The sequence below is a fragment of the Eleginops maclovinus genome, chromosome 11 (assembly GCF_036324505.1).
Source record: "Eleginops maclovinus isolate JMC-PN-2008 ecotype Puerto Natales chromosome 11, JC_Emac_rtc_rv5, whole genome shotgun sequence".
Taxonomy (NCBI): domain Eukaryota; kingdom Metazoa; phylum Chordata; class Actinopteri; order Perciformes; family Eleginopidae; genus Eleginops; species Eleginops maclovinus.
The window spans coordinates 19,700,237-19,717,231 of record NC_086359.1 but is presented as its reverse complement, the minus strand read 5'-3'; the positions used below and the strand labels follow the sequence as shown (position 1 = coordinate 19,717,231).

At 39.8% G+C, this 16,995-nt stretch overlaps 2 protein-coding genes across 2 annotated transcripts; both read right to left on the bottom strand.

Moving 5' to 3' along the window:
• Positions 1-585: 585 nt before the first annotated feature.
• p2rx5 (purinergic receptor P2X, ligand-gated ion channel, 5) lies at positions 586-8,375 on the bottom strand. Its single transcript, XM_063895259.1, has 12 exons — positions 8,158-8,375; positions 7,217-7,367; positions 6,401-6,472; positions 6,200-6,275; positions 5,358-5,442; positions 5,087-5,167; positions 3,817-3,958; positions 2,555-2,688; positions 2,377-2,470; positions 2,222-2,287; positions 1,526-1,614; positions 586-1,418 (listed from the first exon to the last, which is right to left on the bottom strand). The coding sequence occupies exons 1-12, from the start codon at positions 8,349-8,351 to the stop codon at positions 1,166-1,168; spliced, it is 1,437 nt and encodes a 478-aa protein (XP_063751329.1). The 5' UTR covers positions 8,352-8,375; the 3' UTR covers positions 586-1,165.
• Positions 8,376-9,923: 1,548 nt separating this feature from the next.
• On the bottom strand, positions 9,924-16,968 carry ubb (ubiquitin B). Its single transcript, XM_063895923.1, is given in 3 exon segments — positions 9,924-10,682; positions 14,280-16,118; positions 16,714-16,968. Coding segments are annotated over 2 exon segments (2,529 nt in total). The 5' UTR covers positions 16,111-16,118; positions 16,714-16,968; the 3' UTR covers positions 9,924-9,984.
• Positions 16,969-16,995: the final 27 nt, after the last annotated feature.

Here is a 16,995-nt window from a genome sequence, read left to right as displayed (position 1 = left end):
CAGTCATGATAATGTAGTTTGTAGTGTAACATAGATCAAAAAAGATTACACCCTTACACGGTGTAAGCACTTTGCATTGTATTTCATGTATGATACTATGGTTAAATTATAACAAATATGATTACTGATTAAAATAAATACCTCTTTACATCTTGTTTGTATACATTATTAATCGGGTTTTTTTGTCAGTCATTGACATCATGAAATAAATGTGACAAATACAGTTGTTTCCAACAATGAAGATCATTCTATAAATGGGTTTGAGTACAAGGTCACTATTTGCAGTGAACCTGTCCGTTACAGAACGCTTGCATAGCCCATCACAACCTCATCACAAAGCTTTACAAGTGATATCTATCATTAATAACTAAAATAATGATTGTGTTGTATCTCTGGCATGGCCAATATTAATGTCAACATACAACATGAAGCGCAACACTCACATTCCTGTCACAACAGCACATGATGCATCCAACTAAAATAACAAATTAAGAAAATTCACAAATTTTCATACGATTTGCATTCAAGTGCATTTTCTCCCTGCTTACAAAATCATAGTTGTTTTGCAAACTGATTTAGCACAAATCATTTTACGGTTTTATTTATCATTTGCATTTAACGTATCCTATGCTGAATTTGAGATTCATTAATCATGTATGACGTCTGGTTTTCTGGCGGTGATTTTTTATAAGTCTTAATGGCCTATCAAAAAAAACAAACTGGAAATGATGCTTGATCATCTGCCAAAAAAGCTTTGAAGTAATGGATTCATGACATGAAACGAATATGCAATGAATTACTTCAATTTGTTATGTAGTAATAGGTATATATTTGGCAATTCCTTTGAAGTCTTAGGCGATTCATTTAATGTCACTCTATATAGCCACAGAACTTTGACATATCATCATTTTTGGACCTGTTTTGGACCTAATCTCCCAAACTCCAGCTTTGGACCCTGACCTAGCCTCCAAGATGAAAACCATCTCTGTATTTCAGATTCCTGGCCCATGAGCCCACAATAAAATTTCTTTGGAGCAACATATTCAGGACAAGCATCACTCAGACTAGTGACATGCCAGCCAGGTGGGAATGGACATCAGTCTGACTCTTTGGTTACACCTCTAACAGACTGCTGCGGGTGATTTTTCTTGCTCTGCTTTTAAACTTAATTTTGCGAAGAGAAGGTGATATGAGGCCGCGGCCCTGTGCCTTGGTTAGAGAGGTTGGCAGGGTATCGCTGTCCTGCGTTGCGTGGAACTGTTGGACCCCGTTTGTCCACAGGCAGCTGACTCTCTGCGAGGGCTTCTGTCTCCTCTGACTTATTGGTGGAGTTACCAGCCTCTGTGTCCACAGCTGGCTTCTTAGATCTCCTTTCCCGGTGTCCTGTTTTCCCGTCCTTGTGTTTGGTCCGCTCTTTCCTGTAACATGCAGGGTGACAGAGATGTGCCAATAAATGTGAGGAGAATGGTTTTGGAAATTACTGATTTAAAAAAGGTCCAACGTAACAGTGTACAGAAAGTCATACTTGGGGTTGATGATTTCAAACTTCCTGTCTCGGTAGAAGGAGCTTGTGTTCATCATGTACAGTAGTATCATGTCACATGCAAAGGCCCCCTGGAAGAAAAATATATTATATAAAATATCTGTAGCACTTTCGATGACAGCTATGTCCACAATGCATCAAAAACACAACTAATAATGCTTTATAATATGCTTATATTGCTGTATAATTATAGTTATAAGGTCTCATAAATATTCATAATGCTTTCAAACAATATTATTATTTAAAAAGCATTTGACATAAAGTCAAGTATCGTATGTTTCAATGTCGCTGGTCACTCACTGACATTGTTTTGGACAATACTGTATTATATTTTGATAGATTTAACGTATTATAATAATTTTAATAAAATCAGAATCACCGCTATAACTTAAAAACCAAGTGATTATTCTGGTGGTTGGTTGAACTGAAGTAAGGAAATGTCTGAGGGATAGGCAGACACAAGCTGGGTTGAAGTCACTGTAAAGGAAGTGGTCATTCTTTGACTTAAAAACCTATTTTAAATCTATGCAACACCATATGTTGTAGAACTTTTTTCTTGTTTAACTTGTCATAACAATAAAGACGTGCAAGTAACTATATTAAAAACAGTGGCAATCATCCACTGACACATCAATATAATTTAATAATTATATAATAATATTGTATTAAACTACTCACTGCACCCAGCAGGGCAATGCCCGAACCAATGGCAATTATTGTGGGAATAACATTGAATTTCCCAGCCTGCAAACAAAATAACAAGCAATCACTGTAGGTTTATTTCCATAATAATGCCCTTCACTCTGGAAAGAATGAATCCATCATTTCTGTACCTGGCCATTGATCATTATATCGAAGCGGATCCCATACACTTTATACAAAGTGCGAATGGTTTCGCCATTTTCATCCTTGAAATACCTGGCATATCTGGAGCGGAGAATCAGACAGGTTAGACTCAGAGACCAGTGAGCTGACAGATTTATTTCTTGTTGAATGCCTGGAGGGACATACCTGAAGTTATATCCTGATGTGACCGGGGTGTTTGAGTTCCTATCCAGGCGGGTAAAGCTGTACTCTGGATTACACCATGAAGAGTCCTTATCCAGGTCGCAGGCCCACTCAATGAGAATTCCAACAGAACCACCCTGAAGGACAACAATAGTGTAAGTGTAACATCAGCTCCTATAATAGGTCTATAATAAAGTGTGTAACCAAAATAAAGACAAAAATGTCATTGAAACCAATTAAAACCATGTTCTGTATCATATGGTCCACTTGCTTAATTTAGAAAAAGCTCCCAGCCATTTCTGTTGGCCTTCTTCAGCAGAAATTTTCCTAAAGTTGTTTTAGTTGGTTTCTCATCTGGTGAAGCATGCACCCCATGTACTCAGGCTGGGTTCCAATCTGTCTGACTGACCTTTGGTGCATGTTGTTCCCTTTTTCTCCCCTTCTCCTGTCTAACTAAAGCTTAAGGCAAAGAAGCCCTCCAAAAATGTTTTTTAAAAAAGGACAAGGATTGTTTGGTTCATGTGAATACATTGTTGATCTTGTATTTTTTTTTTTTTAAATAGGGTCATAGGTGACTGGAAAGGGTGGGGCACAGGTAGAGAGAGGACACAGTACAGACTACCCAACAACAATGGCCTCACTTGGAAACAGGTATTGTACCTCAATTAACCTCAATCTAAACTTCATCTGTCGACCGGAAAATCTTTTGTATGAGTCTGAGTATGATCACTCTCCCCATCTACCTATGTAATAATCGTAAACGGGTATTAGTATGTGGTAACTAGAAAATAAATTATGCAGAAATCCATTTTAGACAATGCTTTCTCTCTCTTTTCTATAGCATAATATGAGACTCCTATTGTTGCATTAGTGATTTGATCGAAAACCACATAAACAAATAACAGTGCATTGCAAGCAGACCAGCCTCGATCCTTTCAAATGACCATCATTTGCTGGAAAATGTTCTTCATCAGATATCAACAGGAAGTAGCGATAGATAGAGAATGACTTGAGTGACAAAAGTAGCTGACAAAGTTTTTTCTCCTTGCACTATATTCATTTTCTTATTACCCTTATCATTACATCAATATGTGTATTGTTTGTTGCAGCGCACATCATGTACAAGTGTGTTCTGAGCAGCTCAAATGGATTATATTTCTTAAATGTGATGGTCTATAATGGTGTGTTTTGAAATGACTATGAGGAAGCCATTAATTGAAATAACTCCCAGACAGTTTTATCTTACACATTATTACACTTTGTACCTGCACAGCCATTTCCTGGAAATCACTCCCAGTCCAGCTGACCAAATCTCCGAGGCGGAAGATGGGACAGTACAGGTGTTCCTCTTTGTCATACAAGCATGTTTTCAGGTAGCTGACGTTAGAGGTTTCAAGGACGTTGGACCTAGAAGTTCAGCATAGCAGGCATGAAGCACTTGTATAAAATGTCAGACTATCAGCAACTGTGAAAACCAGTCCTATTTTCACAAAAATCCTGTTTTCCTTACCCTTAGAAAAATGTTTAAACCTTCCATTCAAGTTAAAACATTTGAATCACTTGAATTGGAATTATCATGTGTATCTTAGTGTTGGCGAGACGGCAATAGACTTAAGAGCCACCTGCTCCTGCCAGTTCAGGGTCACAGAATTCTCTCAACTTCTCATATTGGCATATTTGACATTTCCATCTCTATCTTAGACACAAACAATGCTAAAAGATATAGTTCAGATGTTTCAAAGTGTGGATGTATCATAGTCAGTGAAGTCAATGGTAGTTGGCAAACCACCAGTCTGGAGAACAGACAGAAGTGCAAAGCAATGTCATGTTATTAAAGCAATACTTATTTTAGCCATATCAAGAAACCAGGACCTTTACTCTATGTTGGCACTTCTGTCTGCTTCTCCAAATTAGTGGCGTGCTGATTTCCATCTAGTATTAATACACCGACTAAAGATCAACATCTTAACTTGTACCATGACTTACTGAACTGACACGTGTGTATGCTGCTGACACCATTATGCTCTCTGGCTTTGCAGTACAGCTGGATGTGTCACAGTCTACCACACGTAGCGCTGGCAGCCCTTTCAAGTAACACAATTACAGTAACAGGGATTTGTTTCATCAGCCAAACCCCATTACGCATAAGCATATCATGATTAGTGAAAAAACATATTAAGATGGATAGCTGTGTAATTAGAGTAAGATCCTGACTGATGAATTAGCTGTGGCTGACGTCACTCTCCTTACTTGCAGGACTTGAGCAGACCATAGCAGAGCAGCAAAGGCCAAAACCCCCCCCTTCCAATCGGACACCTGTCTGGGGTAAGGCCCGCTGTCAAGGACTTCTCAGATGACTGTTTCACTGTCTCACCGGGTGCAATGCACAGCCTGCTATAAATAGAGGGCTCTCTGCACACAAAAACTATTTAAAGCAGCCATTGGGGCATGTATATCCCCCCTTAGCTCACTCAGTGGTCGATGTCATGACGCCTTGAAAACCACAAGCAATCAGCGCCACTAACAGCCACTTACTTGGAGAATTCAAACTTTGGAAACCTGATGAAATTCTTGATGTAGATGGTGAAGTTTTCCGCTTTGCTCAGTAAGGGCTCTCTGGAAGATAGAGTGATAGGCAGCTGTGAGAATTAATAACTAAACAAGAGGAGCTGACAGGCTACATTACCAATAAATAGAACCTGTGAAATATCTCAGTCCCCATGAGGGATCATAGCCAGTGTCAATGCAGTATCACAAAATGGCACTTTTCCAAAGTTCTGCAAGAGAGAAAGGTTCTTGTTCTTACGTGGGTCTCTTGCTGTGTTCAACAGGACACCAGGCGTGGATCTCACAGGTCCCAGTGCTGTTGATGCACAACCCCGTCTTTATTCCTGAAGGAGAGCGAGAGAGGATTCTTAGCTAAGCTTAAAGAGTTGATTATACTGTATGAAGATGTAACAATAATTGGAACAATTCTCTGTTATGGGATAAAACGTGTAATATCTATATTTTACAGAATATGTGTAAAGCCGGGTTGTCGCGATATACCAATGTTGACTGTGATATCATGTTTATATTACACACATGGTAATATTGTGTAAATAATCAACCAGCATTTCATTTTTTCAAGATTCATAGGTTTTATTGTCGTATGCTACAGTATTGTTTTAGCGACGACAAAAATTCCCAGGCTCTTTCAACAATGCAATCCATATAAATGTATCTAAGACATAAACAATGAAACAACAAAGAAATTGTGACCTTTTTCTGTTCTTGCTTTGTTTCCCATCCCCAACACCCCACACACACAATTAAGTATAACTACTTTACAGGAATAAAGACAACATGCAAGAAAAATATGACATTGTGACAGGTCTAAACCAAACAAAAGATTTAAATGTTTACATTTAGTTATTTAAATGTAACTTTGTGATAGCATTCAAATTGAAGTAGCACTCTGACACTCTGAATATGAGAAAGGTCACAATTCTACAATGAGGTGCAACTGTTATTTTTCTATCATGCAGAATATAGTGTTGATTTTCAGGGATGACTATTAAAGATCTCAAGCTACAGACAGATTATGTAAACATGTAATTCAGGTTAAATTACATAGATTTTGAGTTGAGTGAAATGAATGATACTCACCATGGCCGGCTGTTACAGCCTCCCCTTCGTTGCAGTCCTTATCACCTTGACATCGTCCATCTGGGACTTTGAAACTCTGTGGGAAGTAAACATGCATTTGTGTGGACATGGTAATTTGGCACAGTAACCGACAGCCATGTCAGATATAATAATTGGCAAAAACAACATGCAACAACGAGATTCCTCTGTATGTATACTCACCTCTGCGCAGTACCCCAGCCTCTGATTGGGTGTCTCTATGTAATTTGTTACTATGAAGAACACCTGCTCGCCCTACAAAATAAAATCAGGCCCAGACAATCAGATGGAGAAACAAAAGGTTAAACAAAATACACTTCTGAGAAGTTCAACATTGTTAAATCAGTGGCGACAGATGCCGAGCCTAATGATTTCGGCCGAAGCAGACACTTAATAGCTTTGTAATCTCTCTTGACAGGAGAGTAATTGGGGAATGCTCTGACAGCTTAATTGGTATTCTGCGAGCTGAGATTCTCTTTTTCCTAGAAAATTTCGACTAAAGCCACATAAGATGACTTTACACAAATTGACAAAAACAAACAAAACTGGCCACCTAAACTTCCACTTAAACTAAAGTTACTTGGGGCATCACTTGGAGCCTTTGAACTTGGAAATCCTCGATATGTTCCCCTTAAACCCCTAAGATAACAAAGTATGTTCATCAAAAACTGTGGCACAAATCAATTAATTTCTCTAATTTTGTGAATATATCTAATTCATTTTCAGCACGTTGAGACTCAATTCCCCTGATCCACTTTGTTTATACCAACCCAACAGCACCCAATAAAGCTGCAGAAGAGCATTAAGAGTTAATGTAAAATTGCTGGGCACCAGTTACAAAGAAATATTGACTTTGAACTGATCTAACTTAACTGGGAACTTGACTCTGATCCATCTTAACCTAGGATTGATGATGGAATAATTTTTCCTGACTAAGGACTAACTTGCAAAACAATGATTTCTTGATTGATGAATGGATGGATGGATGGATGGACTCACATTCGGGGGTATGACGTAATCCTCAGCACTCCACAGGTGAAGCCCAGTCTCAGAGCTGTTAGTCAGTGTAACACCTTTAAGTTTGGTGATGACTGAGGTCTGGATGGCCTCTTCTCTCTCCTGGTAGCCTTTCTTTACCACAAATACCCACCTGGGACATTCATCCAAACATCAAAATTTAGTTTGTGGTCATTTTTGGAGATCAACATGGGTGCATCAGTATTTTTGATTGTTGAGCAGCCGCTTGTGGCCATGGGTTGACAGCAAACACAATATACTGTATCTTTCATTTAGTGTGTTCACCAGCATGTTGCACATGAAAGAAGTGTTATTTATGTGAAATTGTACCTTAGACTAAGTCATAGAATATTGTATGCATCACAACACTAATATATTAAACAATTTTTTGTCTAACAATTAAATACACAAAAAATAGCACAAAGCCATTGTTCAACCAACAGTGCACATTATTAATAATAGGAAAAGCAGCAAACATTCACCACTGAGAAGCCGAACCATAAAGTGTGTACTTTGATACATCAATGCATGGCAATACATCCAGCCATGTGAACATGAGCAGCTCTCCCGACAGGCCATGAAGCCAGAAATAATTTGATAACCCCACTGCAGCCTCTAAAGTTACCAATTTATAACGAGTACGTTTCAAAGGTCAGACCTGATAGTATAAACCGTCACCCTGCTGTCCTAGTCACCTGCTCATATTTTCATCACTATGACATCATTAGGTGAGGGGTGGGATACCATAACGTCCTCTATTTACAGCCATTTGACACATTAATGAATCCCCCATCCACTATTTCTGGGACACTTTAAAAAAGCAACCTGTGCCGCTGCCACTTTAACAGCAACAAAGTCAACGCTTTCGGCTAGCTCAACTATTTTTAACTTTGTGAATCACTTTCCAAAAGCATGCACCTCACCCGATTATGTATCCCAGCACGGCCAGCTGATAGAGTCTGAATAATATCCCGATTTTCCTGTTTTGAGCGATGACAATTTTCCCTGTCTTGTAGTTTAGAAGACCCAAGAAGAAGACTCCCCAGCCTGCCATTCCTCCCGCACGGCGTGTGAGACAGAAAGCAACTCCCAGCTGATATTTAGAACTTCTGCACATGTCATGCAGCGGGCAATCCCACTGAGAGAGGGGCTGCACAACACCAAACCTCAAACACACCACTTGTATGAAAACAGCAGGCTTGACTCGATTTTCAAACTTGCAAGCTTCTCTGAACTGTGTAGGGGACAAAAGCTTTAATGATGGATCCAAATGACCTAATCGTCACTTTATAGTAAGGCTAATATTGCTTTGATATTCATAATAGGGCCTACTCTATAAATAAGGTTACTGCCAATTATTCATTCATTGGGCATTTGGGATAAACTTGAGGTATTGTGTGACGAATAACTCAAAGTCCACAACATCCGAGTGGTTTTAACTGTTGACTTTGTTAACATGCTTTGTCGCGTAACTTCAGCTGTAGGACAGCTATGACAGGCTCCTGCTGAACAAATGCAATAGCACATGTAATAACAAAGGCCAAGATACCACAATGGCCATGCAAATCAATTGTGTACACACACACACACACACACACACATACGCGCACACACACACACACACACACACACACACACACACACACACACACACACACACACACACACACACACACACACACACACACGTACGTACCCATATCAGCATGTCAGGGTGAATTACAGTTTAATAAATAATATACTTATTCAAACAAATTAAAATAATCTGTCAGATTATTTTTAATATTTTACTTTTGTTAGTATTACTATTTATTTCTCTTAACATAAATGCAGGTATTTTATTACACAAAACTGGAATATATTACCACCTAAATTATTTTTACATTCTTTTATTACCTCATTCAGGACTTTTTTTTAACATTGTTTTTCCTTGTCAAAACCTGGTGGCCTACATTACCCACAATGCCACTCGACCACAGCTAGCGCTTAGTTATGTTGAGTCAGTAGCAGCTAATGTTGCCTCCAGCAGAGCGGAGTGGGGAAGACTTTTTGTTCCTTAGTATATTTTGATATGTTTTCTCTGGTATGTATTTCCAGAAACGTTTCAACTTACCCCGGTATAAGAATCACAAGGTTTTAAACGTGACGGTAACTAACGTCTGTTAAGAGAGAGGAAATGTGTAACTACAACTCTATAGACATTGAAGGCGCTAACTAACAGTAACATAATGACATCTAGTGGTTCAATGTTGCATTTCGTTCCTCATTAAAGGGCCTATGTGTGCAGTAACATTGGAATTCCTTACTTATTTCACCCAAGAGGTTTTTTACAAAGTGCAATTTAGAGAGATTTCCTGGATAACATTGCCTGATAAAAGCCACTATAACTTTAGGGCAGGAAACCTAACCTTACCCTAACAAAAATTGTTTAGAGCATTCGAGATGCCATGTATGAACAGTCAGTTAAACCCACTGACTTTTTAAATAATAAACCAGCAGAAGCCTTTTGTTCATTCTAAAATTATGAATTATTGTATTGAAAACAATTACCCTTAGTAATTCCAGTCAGTTGAACTCCTAATTACATTAAACATAAAAACATTGCTTTTTGTAACACGACATTACCCATACAAACGATGTTGTTGTTCAAATTCAAGAACAAATGTGCAAAATAAGGAAAAAAAACACATTTATTCACTGATCTTTTATTGGGTTAGGTTGTCATTTAAATCACTTCACCATGGAATGATTTATTGCCCGCCCCTCAGACGCAGGACAAGGTGGAGGGTGGACTCCTTCTGGATGTTGTAGTCAGAGAGAGTGCGGCCATCCTCCAGCTGCTTGCCGGCGAAGATCAGCCTCTGTTGGTCAGGGGGAATGCCTTCCTTGTCCTGGATCTTGGCCTTCACGTTCTCAATGGTGTCACTTGGCTCAACCTCCAGGGTGATGGTCTTGCCGGTGAGGGTCTTAACGAAGATCTGCATACCTCCCCTGAGACGCAGGACAAGGTGGAGGGTGGACTCTTTCTGGATGTTGTAGTCAGAGAGAGTGCGGCCATCCTCCAGCTGCTTGCCAGCGAAGATCAGCCTCTGCTGGTCGGGGGGAATGCCTTCCTTGTCCTGGATCTTGGCCTTAACGTTCTCAATAGTGTCGCTGGGCTCAACCTCCAGTGTGATGGTCTTGCCGGTGAGGGTCTTCACAAAGATCTGCATGCCTCCTCTCAGACGAAGGACAAGGTGGAGGGTGGACTCCTTCTGGATGTTGTAGTCAGAGAGAGTGCGGCCATCTTCAAGCTGCTTGCCGGCAAAGATCAGCCTCTGCTGGTCGGGGGGAATGCCTTCCTTGTCCTGGATCTTAGCTTTGACATTCTCAATGGTGTCACTGGGCTCAACCTCAAGGGTGATGGTCTTGCCAGTAAGGGTCTTCACAAAGATCTGCATGTTGGCCTCTGTGGGAAAAAAATGATAACACGTTACTGATACCCTATAATGTAAAAAGACTTACTTTAAAAATGTCATTCTATAAAGAGAAAGTAAATATAGGGCTATTTCTTTAATGACGCTTTCTGTCTGAATGGACGGTATATCTGAGTTGTTAAATGGCTTGATGTGTTTTGCATATGCAGACACCATTCTTTGGCACTTTATTTACGATTTTATTCTCAAAAGAAGTGATAAAAGTGTGTAGAATCCTGCTAGATCACATACATGGTAACATACTGGTAGGAGGTCGGTGATTCGAGCACCAGCGCCATTTTAAATAGGGTATTGTTGTTTGCCTTCGTTTTTGTTCAACTAACGTTACCAGCTAATGGACGATGCAGCTAGAAATGTTTTGTTACTAACGTTAGATAACGTAAGCCAATGTCTTCACGTAATGTATCAACTTGACGAGTATATATAAAGTAATAAACATAGCACGTAATTCAGAATATAAGGTCATCTAGGTTAACGGACATTGTACTTTAAATATATGATAATTTGAGGTTGCTAGCTAGCCTTTACAGTAGTTGTTTACCAAGCGGTTAGCTAGCTGCTAAACATAAATTAAAGAGTTAAAAATAAATGTACGCTGTAGATTGATGTAATAAAATACAGGATTTAACCAGAAAAAACTCTAGAAACAGTTCTTTAAACGAACGATTTTACTTACAATTTGTTTCGGTATCTTGAAGTCCCTCAGTTACACCTCTCTCTGACTGTGCAGTTGCCAGGGGGACAGGATCATTTGTACTGCAGAGTACACGTCATCGAGCAATATTCATCCGCAATGGCAAATAGTTCCCATTCTGTGATTCAAAATAAAAACAGTAATATATGATACATAGGTTTATTATCTTAGCTTTACTTCACATTCACAAAAGTAACTTATATGACCAAGAACCTTTGTTTTAAATGTTAATGAAAGCTACATTAACACAAACTAAGCACACTTCAAAGCCTAAAGACTCTTATGTCAATGTTATAATTGTTTTTAACATCAGAAGCCTATTTTTCAATATGAATAAACCCCCTTAACCATTAGTATTAATGTAGGTTGCATAATTTAAATATGTATTGTTTATGCCTGTTACTTATTTTCCCATCTGTTGAGTCGAACACAAATCCAAAGATTACAGGTGGAAATTATATAATATATATATTTGTTCATTTTCTGTTAGAATATAGCTGCTCTTTGTAAAATATACTGTGTGTTGGAAGTTGTCAGAATTGAATTGATAGGGTGTCATTTCATTTTTGCATACATCTTCCTGATCTTGCTGCAAAAACTGTCAACAGAGTGTCAAGTTAGCAGTGCTATAAGATATACTGTATGCATTTGGCAGGATAAACCGCTGTCACCCAATTATCCAGATAATGCTGAGCCAGTTTAGTTTTGGATTAGATGCTAAATACCTTTGCACAATCCTTAATATATGCATACTATACACGTCTTTCCTCACTGGAGACTGTAGTGGTTAAAGGACCCCCATCACCCCAGCAACAATCTGTTCTGTCTGCTGCCGTCTGGCAGACGGTACTGCAGCATCTGGACCAAGACCACCAGACTCAGAGACAGTTTTATACCACAGGCTATACGACTGCAGAACTCCTGAGCTCTGTGAATGTCTACTCACATCTGTTTATAGTACACACACATACATATATATATATATATCTATATATTATACACATCTGCCATACATATCTGTTTATAGTACCCATATCTATATATTACACATATCTGCCATACATCTGTTATACGTAATATATGCATCTGTCCATACCTCCTCATTCAACAGTGTAAAGTGTTTAAATACTTTCAATGTATTCCACATATGTACATATTTCACATCCTCAAATCTTTATTGTTGTTGTTGTAAATATTCTTCTCTGTTTTTGCACTATTTTATTTATCTTATTTGCACCATGTATGTTGAGTTGTTGGAGGAGCATGGGACATAAGATTTTCATATGCACAGCATATACGTTGTATATGCTGTGCATATGACAAATAAAACCTTGAACCTTGAACCTAGTGTTATCCCTTACCATAATTTTTTGATGGGTTCCGATGTAAAGTAGGTAACATTCATAACGATTGAAGAACACTTTTTGATTTAGTTGTCACTATATTCACACTATATCTACAAATGTCACATATTCATGTTAAACATACTGTACATGTAAAATACTAGGGGTTTAAGGGCCACAACTTTAATATAGAATGTATAACTAACTATATAACCCAATGCTTCAATAAATTATTCAATACATAAGTCATGGTATGCTTGACACCCTAGGTAATCAAAAGTTAAATGCAACATTAAACATATATTTTTGTATATTTCAAAATATAAATGTTATTGGTCATTGGTAAACATAATTATTTTCTTACTAATTAACACGAATATATTTACTTTTGGTTATTTTAATTTATTTATTATCTGATTTAACCATATAGGGCACCATTTGAAAAACAAGCATTCTTGACCTTTAAACGTAATGTTTTTGGTTTAATGTCATGCATGTCCCCACTACCCAACCTTGTAACTGTAAGAGACACTTTGGACTCCTGTTAGACTGATAAGACAATCTATACACACAAACAGAAATCTGATACAAATATACTGCTGCACTTTTTATACCTCAGTTTACAAAAACGATTATCCCTTGTTTCTTGGGAGAATTTTTTCTCGTTTGTCTCCCTTTTCCCTAACACTTCAACCTTTTGACAGTAGATGGCGCCACACCCTTGTTATAAAAAAATACTTCCTTTCATAGTGAAGCTCACTGTACAGGAGTGAAGATGTTTATTCAGAGTAGGGGGACGCAATATGGTTTTGATTTACCCATCATTGATGTTTCAGATCTAAGGACTAGCAACCTTCAAACATAAAAAACACAATAGTAATATATGCAATGAAAATGTGCCCACTTTGATTATATAATTACTAAATCTGTGGGCTATTACCTGCTGTGATATTTCATCATGAAAGTGGAACTCCTTGAAAGGATTTCTGAGCTAAGAGGTTCACTTATTTCACTCTACATACTGGAAATTTTTAAAAATGTACAACCTAGGAATTACTCCAAGGACTATTTTCACTCAGTTACTGTAGTTTCATTATCGAAGTCTTTTGGTTTAAATATGCATGTGGTTAGCTTTATGATGACAATACATCTAGTTTTGTAATTAATGCTTATAGTGAGCAGTTTAGGTCACTACACCTTTACACCACTTTGTTTTTTAGGTCTCTACTTTCTACTTAAAAGAACATCATGTACCAGAGCCCATTTCTACCGCCATTATTTAAATGTGGAACATAATGTTTCAGACTTAGCTTCTGTACTGATCTGAATAGTGAAATTTACAAAATGAAGAACAAAACCAGGGAATAAAGTTTAATCATTTATTAAGTGATGAACATTAAACTTTGGTCATGTAACGGTTGACACTTTTTTTCATGTGTAACAACTTTATAATACGGTGTGAATAACATGTCATACGTAGTAGCACGTTAACTTGGGGGAAATAAGGTTAAGAACATGGAATTGTGAATCACTTTACTGCCCGCCCCTCAGACGAAGGACAAGGTGGAGGGTGGACTCTTTCTGGATGTTGTAGTCAGAGAGAGTGCGGCCATCTTCCAACTGCTTGCCAGCGAAGATCAGCCTCTGCTGGTCGGGGGGAATGCCTTCCTTGTCCTGGATCTTGGCCTTCACGTTCTCAATGGTGTCGCTGGGCTCAACCTCCAGGGTGATGGTCTTGCCGGTGAGGGTCTTAACGAAGATCTGCATACCTCCCCTCAGACGAAGGACAAGGTGGAGGGTGGACTCCTTCTGGATGTTGTAGTCAGAGAGAGTGCGGCCATCTTCCAGCTGCTTGCCAGCAAAAATCAGCCTCTGCTGGTCGGGGGGAATGCCTTCCTTGTCCTGGATCTTGGCCTTCACGTTTTCAATGGTGTCACTGGGCTCAACCTCCAGGGTGATGGTCTTGCCGGTGAGGGTCTTAACGAAGATCTGCATACCTCCCCTCAGACGAAGGACAAGATGGAGGGTGGACTCCTTCTGGATGTTGTAGTCAGAGAGAGTGCGGCCATCTTCCAACTGCTTGCCAGCGAAGATCAGCCTCTGCTGGTCGGGGGGAATGCCTTCCTTGTCCTGGATCTTGGCCTTCACGTTTTCAATGGTGTCACTGGGCTCAACCTCCAGGGTGATGGTCTTGCCGGTGAGGGTCTTAACGAAGATCTGCATACCTCCCCTCAGACGAAGGACAAGATGGAGGGTGGACTCCTTCTGGATGTTGTAGTCAGAGAGAGTGCGGCCATCTTCCAGCTGCTTGCCAGCAAAAATCAGCCTCTGCTGGTCGGGGGGAATGCCTTCCTTGTCCTGGATCTTGGCCTTCACGTTCTCAATGGTGTCGCTGGGCTCAACTTCCAGGGTGATGGTCTTGCCGGTGAGGGTCTTAACGAAGATCTGCATACCTCCCCTCAGACGAAGGACAAGGTGGAGGGTGGACTCCTTCTGGATGTTGTAGTCAGAGAGAGTGCGGCCATCCTCAAGCTGCTTGCCGGCAAAGATCAGCCTCTGCTGGTCGGGGGGAATGCCTTCCTTGTCCTGGATCTTGGCCTTAACGTTCTCAATAGTGTCGCTGGGCTCAACCTCCAGTGTGATGGTCTTGCCAGTGAGGGTCTTCACAAAGATCTGCATGCCTCCTCTCAGACGAAGGACAAGGTGGAGGGTGGACTCCTTCTGGATGTTGTAGTCAGAGAGAGTGCGGCCATCCTCAAGCTGCTTGCCGGCAAAGATCAGCCTCTGCTGGTCGGGGGGAATGCCTTCCTTGTCCTGGATCTTGGCCTTAACGTTCTCAATAGTGTCGCTGGGCTCAACCTCCAGTGTGATGGTCTTGCCAGTGAGGGTCTTCACAAAGATCTGCATGCCTCCTCTCAGACGAAGGACAAGGTGGAGGGTGGACTCCTTCTGGATGTTGTAGTCAGAGAGAGTGCGGCCATCTTCCAGCTGCTTGCCAGCAAAGATCAGCCTCTGCTGGTCGGGAGGAATGCCTTCCTTGTCCTGGATCTTAGCCTTTACATTCTCAATAGTGTCACTGGGCTCAACCTCCAGGGTGATGGTCTTGCCAGTGAGGGTCTTCACAAAGATCTGCATACCTCCCCTGAGTCGCAGGACAAGGTGGAGGGTGGACTCCTTCTGGATGTTGTAGTCAGAGAGAGTGCGGCCATCCTCCAGCTGCTTGCCGGCAAAGATCAGCCTCTGCTGGTCGGGGGGAATGCCTTCCTTGTCCTGGATCTTAGCTTTGACATTCTCAATGGTGTCACTAGGCTCAACCTCTAGGGTGATTGTTTTGCCAGTGAGGGTCTTCACAAAGATCTGCATGTTTGTACCTATGTCAAATTGAAAAACATAAAATATGTTACAAAAACTAATATGTAAAACAGGTATAATAGACGGGCTCTTACATATGATAGTTTAGAGTACACGTATTTAGTATATAATACCTATTAGTCATATAAAAGATGTACAGCAGGTCTAACTTGCAAAGTGCATTCTATTAAATTTCACATCAAGAGCTGAAAATACATTTAGATATCAGCACAATGAATGTTAACAGCAGCTGAGCAGCCATCGCAGCCCAGCGCCATTTTGAGATCATATTGACCTTCCTTTTGTTCAGCTAACGTTACTCGATAATGGAGGATAGTGGAAATGTTGAGTCATAGCCAATGCCAACATAAGACAACCACTAATTTGACAACGCTAAATCTCGTTGGTAACATGTATACGGTTTAAAAAATAAAGGCTCCAACCCGCTTTAATGTACTACTACGATTTAATGTACAGTTGAGACAACGTCTGACACATTTCCGAAGCGAAGCTGTACCGCAGTGGCATGAAACAAGCGACTAAAACATCCATTTATCAGTAGTTGACGAACCAATAACAACGCAGCTTGAAAACAGAAGAAAAACATGTACTTACGTTTAAGAAACGCAGTTAATATTCGTGTATTTTTCTGGCGCAGTCCTCTATCGACTTATGCTGTGGTACAAAATTGCTGGACAGACAAACACTGTATTATATACCAGAGACTGCATACGTCATCTGTGAGTATCCTTCCGCATGTGAAAGTAGTCACCTACTCGGAAGACCACTTTTTCAATTCAGGGTATTATTATTATCTCAGTATTGTATCAAATCATCACATGTTTATGCATAAAGATATTTTTATTCAAAAACAATTGTATGGATGTAAAGGTTATT